The sequence below is a fragment of the Pinus tabuliformis genome, chromosome 4_1 (genome assembly GCF_031772625.1).
Source record: "Pinus tabuliformis cultivar Carrire ecotype Pingquan chromosome 4_1, CPIR1, whole genome shotgun sequence".
Lineage (NCBI taxonomy): Eukaryota > Viridiplantae > Streptophyta > Pinopsida > Pinales > Pinaceae > Pinus > Pinus tabuliformis.
The window spans coordinates 972,010,219-972,018,223 of record NC_142303.1 but is presented as its reverse complement, the minus strand read 5'-3'; the positions used below and the strand labels follow the sequence as shown (position 1 = coordinate 972,018,223).

Sequence of the window (8,005 nt, the reverse complement as noted above, 5' to 3'; positions counted from 1 at the left end):
TACACCAAATGAAAGAGGTAAGAAGTTCAGAAATTTAAGTGACATTTATGAACAAGAGGCAGCAAATGAAGGTATGAACTCTTTGTTTGCTTTATATTGTCATGTTGATGACCCTGTTCATTTCGAAGATGCAATTAAGGATAGGAAATGGATAGAAGCTATGGATGAGGAGATCAATGCCATAGAAAGAAACAAGACATGGATCTAGTTGAACTACCAAAAGGGAAAGAAGTCATTGCAGCTAAACAGGTCTACAAGGCCAAGAGTAATCCTGAACGCAAAATAGAATGACACAAGGCAAGAGTGGTTGTCAAAGGATACAAGCAGCAATATGGGAGAGACTATGAAGAAACTTTTGCACCAGTTGCTACAATGGAAACTGTGAGAGGAGTGTTGTCCATAGCAGCACAAAACAAGTGGAAAGTTTACCAAATGGACGTGAAGTCAACATTCCTAAATGGAGCGTTAATGGAAGAGGTTTACATTGAACAACCTCCAGGCTATGAAAAGAAAGGCGAAGAGCACAAAGCGTGAAAATTGAAGAAAGCTCTTTATGGGCTGAAGCAAGCACCAAGAGCATGGTACAGTAGGATAGATTCTTATCTAGTGGAAAATGGATTTGAAAAGTGTGAGGGAGAACCCACCCTCTACCTCAAAGAAAAGGATGGGAAATACTAATTGTTGTGTTATATGTTGATGATGTTATTTTCAGAGGTAATGATGTAATAATATCTTATTGAAAATTTCAAAATAGTCATGAAAGAAGAATTTGAAATGTCTCACATGGGTTTGTTGAGATACTTCTTAGGAATAGAAGTAGAACAAAATGGAAATGAGATTTTTATCTCGCAAGAAAAATATGTTAGTGAAGTGTTGGAAAGATTTAATATGTAGGAGAGAAAAGTAGTGATCACTCCGAGAGTGATGGGATTAAAACTCAACAAAGAGGATAGCAACAAGGATTTTGATCATAGTTTGTACAAGAGCATAGTTGGCAGCCTCATGTATTTGACTGCAACTAGGCCAAACATAATGTATGCTCTTAGTTTAATTTCCAGATTCGTGGAGAGGCCAAATGAAGCACATTGGGAGGCAGCAGAAAGGATTCTCAGGTATGTTAAAGGTACTAAAAGGTTTGGCATTTATATAATACTTCAGAATGTTAAGATTTAATTGGATACACTCATAGTGATTGGGTTGGAAGTGTAGATGATCGGAAAAGCACACCCGGTTATGTTTTTCACGTGGGTTCACGAGCCATTTCATGAGATTCTAAAAATAGCCTATTGTAGCATTGTCTAGAGCAGAGGCAGAATTTGCAGCAGCTATAGCAGCAGCGTGTCACGCAATTTGGATGAGAAGGATGTTAAGGAGCTTATGCGAGGAACAAACAAAAGAAACTGTGATTTTTTGTGACAATAGCTCAGCTATTGCATTATCCAAGAATGTTGTGTTTCATAAGAGAATGAAACACATTGACACAAAGTTTCATTACATGAGGGAATTGGTAAACAATGGAGAAATTGTTTTACAACATTGCAGAACTCAAGAGTAGGTTGCAGATATCCTGACAAAACCATTGGGACAGAAAACTTTTGAATTTTTGAGGAAATGTTTGGGTATGATTGATAACCCAGCAGTTGAAATTAAAGGGGAGTGTTGAAATGTAATTCAAACTGCAGTGTACTTTTTTCTTTGCGATGCGATCTTATCGCAAATTGCAAATCGCATCCGTGCATGTTGTTTCTGTCACATGATCTTGATTTCTTCCGATTACGATGTTGTGATGTGATCTGATCGCTATCGCAGATCGCACCTTCTTCAAACCAATCTCAGCCGTCCGATTGAAACCAAAGTTGATGTACACGCTTATAGGAAATTACGTGACGTGAAGTAAAAGTTTTGTTTGACCGCCAGTTTGCTAGTGAAGTAATTAATGGAATTTACAGTAGTTTGTAGAATGTAGGTAGATGTTTTAATTTTAATGTTTTTTATTTTACGAGAGTATGGCAACAAGTAAATGTAATGTCATTTTTGTTTTTAGTTATGTTGTTCATTGAATATGTAATGAATGATAAGAAAGCACAATGCATATGAGATATTACACAATAGTGTAAATGTATTTTTTCTTCTCAGTAATGCACAAGAGTTGAGAGAAAGTTTTTCTTTGTTGTTGAAATGAAATATGCAGCAGACGAGAAAAATTTTCTAGAGAGAGAAAGTAATTTTTGTGGAACTGAAGTGTTCCTAATGTAATCCATGAAGAAGAGGAAGACCCTTTTGTAAATATTTTTATGTGTGTGAAAAACTCTGTTCTTGTTAGTAAATAATTTTTGCTTTGTGTGTTAAAAATAGAGCATTTTTTTTTTGTTCATTTTTGTTTTGGAATTAAACAGAAAATTCCCAACATTTTTTTGGTTGAAAATAGCTTACATATGGAAAATAGCTTTGTAAAATGTGAAAACAATGAGGGTGTAGAAAATTGATCATGTATTTCTCTTTAAAACCTTTTCTCAAAAATGTTTTAACATTGTCTACTAATTATATTGTGTCCTGTGGCAGGATCGCAAAAGGAAGATTTCCAAAAACGTGCAAGCTTTCCACAATCTTGTCCCAAAATGCTAATAAGGTATTTTTGGAAAAGTAAATACAGTATAGCTTCAACATTGATTTTCCATATTGCTACATGACATTCATTCAATGTTGTGACTTACATATAAATCCATTTTCATTGATTTGAGTATTGAAATTTTACAGTATAGCTTCAACATTGATTTTCCATATTGCTACATGACATTCATTCAATGTTGTGACTTACATATAAATCCATTTTCATTGATTTGAGTATTGAAATTTTATGTATTGTACCTTGCTCCCCTTTTAGGTATGCATGTCTCTCACTAGAATGTTTTATATTTATTTCATTCAAAATTAACATATTTTTGCACACTATGGGTAACTCTCTATTAAAATCAAATCAAGCTAACAGTGTACTTAGTGGAATCAATGGGTAACACACACCATGTGCTTAGGCATTACCAATAGTTGTTGTCACTAGCCTTCTATTTATAAGTCTGGGTAATTTCTCCCTCTTTCTAATCTTTGTCATGAGATTTGCTAGGAATATAATGTTTTATTGTTAATAGATATCATGAAGTAATATTAGGAAAATTAAAGTTAAGCAGGTATAATTTTCATTTTGTGTTGAAATTGATTGTGGTAGTTGTTTAATTAATTTTATTCTAATATTATTTTATATTTTTTTTTAATATTATTTTAATGGAATTATTTTTATATTATATGGTTGAATATTTGTTCGAAATTATTTATACTTTGAAAGACTCTTGTTTTACTAAACACAAAGTTTTAATTTGTGGAGGTGACTGTTTAATTATCTTAAGAATAAAGTAGATTAAATATTTTGTAATAAATGGTGTTAAGATAACATCTAATTCTTGTCATTTCTGTAATAATCATTATTTTTAGGGTTTTTGTGTGTATTATGGTTTGTAGAAACAGGTTTACCTTTGTGGTATTTAAAAAGGATAATTTTATTACTTGCATGATAATGGTGACTTTTGGGTTTTTTTTGGAGAACAACTTAAATGAAGGGAATTTTTGTCTTTAAGCAATGGATAATATGTTGCTTCTTATTGCAAATGTTCATGTTATAAATATACACAAGTGTGAGAGTTCCTTTTAAATAAGAATGTAATATTCAAAAGGAGGATCTAATTTATGTATATATCTTAGATTAGTTGTGGATTAGGTTTAGTTGTTGTTTGTTATTGGTATTAGCCTAGAGTGTGGAGGTGCAAGGTAGGTTGTGCCTTTTTTTTGGGCTTTACCTAGAAAGTGTCAGTGTTTTTACACTAGGCACTTTAAATTAAACCTACTTCACCTAGCCATTCTATTAATCTCATTTTCACCATATCTTGCATGTCATTATATCTAACTAGCAACTCTAATCAGTTGTGAGTATAGGGTCCAATAATTCTAGAAGATAAAGAAATATATATATCTAAGAATTTGGTACAACACATAAAAATAAATACAAAAATAGTCTTGTTACAACTAAATATCATTAAACTAATCAACCACAGATTTTTTCCACACTTATATTCTTTATGAAATGGTAATAATTTTAGAAATTTATATATATTTAACTACCACAATCTAGATTTAATATCGAAATATAAATACCATTTCACTATTTTTATATGAAATAAATAAACTAATTAAATATTTTTAAATAAATAATTTAAATATCATATCCAAATATAGCTACTATTTCACCATTTGTATATGAAATAAATAAACTAATTAAACTATCTAAATGATTAAACATTTTTACATAATCAAACTATTTTAAATAATTCAACTAGAGCAGTCATTTCTCATCAATCTGAGCAAGTAAGCCAGAGGGATTAGCGATGCTTGGATTTAAGGACATTTCTATGATTCAATGATATATAGAATTATTGACTTTTTCTCAGAGATAGGTAAAAGTTGTAGCATCTCAAGATATGGAATATTAGTAAAAGAAGGGATGAGTTGATATGAAATAAATCTATTACAGAATATTGGTGATCTATACTATAATCGAAGCGATCAACTTTCAATTACATCACACGCTATTGTACAAAGAAGGGAAGTTCCTTGCATGAAAGGTTAATGAAAATATCAAAACCAAATTGAAGTTAAGTCTTCAAATGTTAATATCATTTAAGCAATCACAACACAGAGCTCGGAACAACTAGTGACCTGCGCAAGTGCTCGGAACATTCTATGTCTTTTTACAAGACATTCCCTGTCTTGTAAATTGTGTATCAAAGGGCTATGCATGGGAGGTTGGTTATTGGTAATAATAAAAAAGGATTGCATTGTTTTAAATATTTTGTATGCAGGGGAGGTTGGTAATGGGTAACAATAAACCAGGATTGCATTGTTTTAAATATTTTGTCTGTGTAAAATTAATTTCCTTTAATGTTTTTTATTGTGTGCAGAAGGACAAAGGCTCTGCCCTAGATGAAATCATTGACTATATTAAATTTCTACAACAGGCACTAAAGGTTTTGACTTTGAACAGAATGTTTTTCAAGATTGACTTTTTGAAACCTATGATAGTAGTTTTTGTTCTTAAAACTGTTATGCAGGATATGAGCACAAGAAAACTTGGTGGTGCGGTTGTAGTTGCGCCTCAATTTGCGAATGTTCCAGTTAAGGTACACGCTTAATTCCACGTTTTCACTGGAAGTAGAGAAAATACCAGTCTATGATTGTTTGCTGATGCCATCTTTTGTGGGTTTTCTTAGGGTTGTAACAGTTACGCATCGGCGTCGGTGGCTCAACCTAGTCCTTCACTCTTACGGGATAGTCTAGAGTTTGAGAATACTGTTCTGGGTCTCATGGAGAAGCATATGAACACAGCCATGGAATATTTACAAAGTAAACGAATTTCTTTGATTCCAGTAGAACAGGTGAAATATATATCAAATTAAACTAAAAAGCCACAGATCGGACAGACGGTTACAACTTATGTTAACGAAGCAAGCTCAAGCAAGGGGCCTGCTTCACTGGCCAATTGAGAAGCCAACACTACTATGAAGAAAAATAAATATAAATAAAAATAAAACAATTAAGAAACACAGTTAATGTGTGACCTAAAAAATGCTGCAAATCAGCTATTAACTACATTATTAAATAGTAAAACTATTACTAAAATAAATCTAATGACATTACAGCTCGACCTAACAATTTATTGGCTTATTTTTGCACAGAACACTAAATAGAAATTTACATAACTAATTAAGCATTATTCCCAACACTCCCCCTTAATGATTAATTACTATCTTATCTAGTAGTGCTAAAAAACGATCTTTTGCAAGGTGAAGATACCTGCTAGTTGATGCTGAGTGTTTATATGCTTCACCAAATCTCTAATTAAGTATTTATATGCTTCACCAAATCTCTAATGAAGTGATATTTCAGGTCAAAATGCTTTTTCCATGAACTCGATTCTTTCCTAACTTGATCGCACTTACATTATCACAATAAATCACTATAGGCTGAACTTGTTTTTCTCCAATTTCTTCCAAAAATTTTCTCACCCAAAGAGCTTGACTAAGTGTTGAGGTAACTGCAACATACTCCGCTTCAGTGGATGAGAGGGCAACAATGCTTTGTTTTTTTTGAGCTCCATGTAATTATACTAGAACCAAAAGAGAAACAATTTCCACGGTCATCAAGACTACCTCCCCAATCTGAATCACTAAATCCAACAAGATAGTAATGAATACCGAAATCTATAGTGCCTTTCACATACGGTAAAATCCTCTTGGGTGCCTTCATATGTATTTCACATGGATTTGTCATATATCTTGAAACAAGTGAAACTAAATATGTAATATGAGGCCTTGTGTGGGTTAGAAATATCAACCTCCCCACAATACTTCTGTAAGTTTTCTCATCAATTAAATGAGCACGATCATCTCTACATAACACCTCTCCATGAGCACTTGGTGTAGGGGATGGATGACAATCAAGCATACCAAATTTATTTAGCATATCCTATGCATACTTTGCCAAATTTATTTAGCATATCCTATGCATACTTTGTCTCACAAATGAAAATATCATCCTTACTTTGATAAACCTCCATTCCGAGAAAATATTTCATGATGCCTAGATCTTTCATCTCAAATTCATTCATCATAGCAACTTTGAATTTATCATTCGTCTTAGAACTACTACCCATATACAATAGATCATCAACATACAAACTTATGATTAAAATATCAATACCTTCTTGTTTGTAGTAAAGGGTAGGATCATTCTTACTTCTCTCGAAGCCATTTTCCTGAAAGTATCCATCAATCCTTGCATACCACGCTCTTGGTGCTTGCTTAAGGCCATACAAAGCCTTCTTCAACTTGTAGACATTATTCTCCTTTCCTTCCACTTCAAAACCTTGTGGCTGCTCCACATATACTTCCTCTTCTAAGTACCCATTCAAGAAGGCACTTTTCACATCCATATGATGTATGCTCCACTTTTTATGAGCTGCTAATGAAATCAACATTCTAATGGTCTCCTATCTTGCTACTGCTGCAAATGTCTCTTCATAATCAATTCCATACTTCTGTGTGAATCCTTTAACAACTAATCTTGCTTTGTGTCTTTCAACACTCCCATCACTGTTAAATTTAGTCTTATAGACCCATTTGGTGCTAATCTTTTTCTTGTCATGTGGAAGCTCTGTCAACTTCCAAGTGTCATTCCTTTGAATGGAATCCATCTCTTCTTACATGGCTTGCATCCAAACCTCATTAGTACATGCATCTTCAAAACATGATGGTTCAAATTCAGCCTTGGCTAATAAAGAAAAATTGACTATCTCACCTATTGGGCTTTCTTTATGTGCTTGATTTGCACTCCTCTCATAAATATCACTCAATCTTCTTACCTTCCTTGTAGAATTTGGAGAAGAAGTTGGACTTGAACTTGATGTTGAAGAAATTGATGAAGGGCTGCTTGGTGGAGTTAAGCCGCTAGTTACAGAAACATTAGTTGGCTTCTCATGATCATTATCAACAATTATATCATCATTCAAAATAGATTTTGTCTTCTCAACATGGCCTTTTTGATGACCATAAACTCCCCCTTCATAAAAAATTACATCTCTTGAAACAATAAGCTTGTTATTTAGAGGATTATACAATTTATAAGCCTTGCTTGTCTCACTATACCCAATAAAAATACATAACTCACTCTTTGCATCTAACTTTTTTCTATTCCGATCACGTACATGCACATAAGCCAAACAACCAAAAACATTGAAATGATTAACATTAGGCCTTTTTCCATACAAAGCTTCATAAGGAGTCATATTTTATAGTGCACTGGTGGGGCTGCTGTTGAGGATGTATACTGTTGTAGCAACTGCATCTCCCCAATAAGTGTTGCTCAATCCCTTAGTTTGTAGCATGCATCTTGCCATTTCAAC

At 33.2% G+C, this 8,005-nt stretch overlaps 1 protein-coding gene across 1 annotated transcript; it reads left to right on the top strand.

Moving 5' to 3' along the window:
- Window positions 1-1,032: 1,032 nt before the first annotated feature.
- LOC149179378 (bHLH transcription factor RHL1-like) lies at window positions 1,033-5,501 on the top strand. Its single transcript, XM_089422448.1, has 4 exons — window positions 1,033-1,112; window positions 2,563-2,629; window positions 5,007-5,225; window positions 5,316-5,501. Exons 1-4 carry the CDS (start codon window positions 1,033-1,035, stop codon window positions 5,499-5,501), a joined length of 552 nt encoding a protein of 183 aa, XP_089278574.1.
- The last annotated feature ends 2,504 nt before the right edge of the window (window positions 5,502-8,005 follow it).

Excerpts from the sequence above, each read along its gene's own strand:
- LOC149179378 (XM_089422448.1), top strand. The coding sequence starts at position 1,033 with ATGTATGCTCTTAGTTTAATTTCCAGATTCGTGGAGAGGCCAAATGAA. Across the intron at positions 2,630-5,006 it reads TGTCCCAAAATGCTAATAAG|AAGGACAAAGGCTCTGCCCT; the intron begins GTATTTTTGGAA and ends TATTGTGTGCAG. Across the intron at positions 5,226-5,315 it reads TTGCGAATGTTCCAGTTAAG|GGTTGTAACAGTTACGCATC; the intron begins GTACACGCTTAA and ends GGGTTTTCTTAG.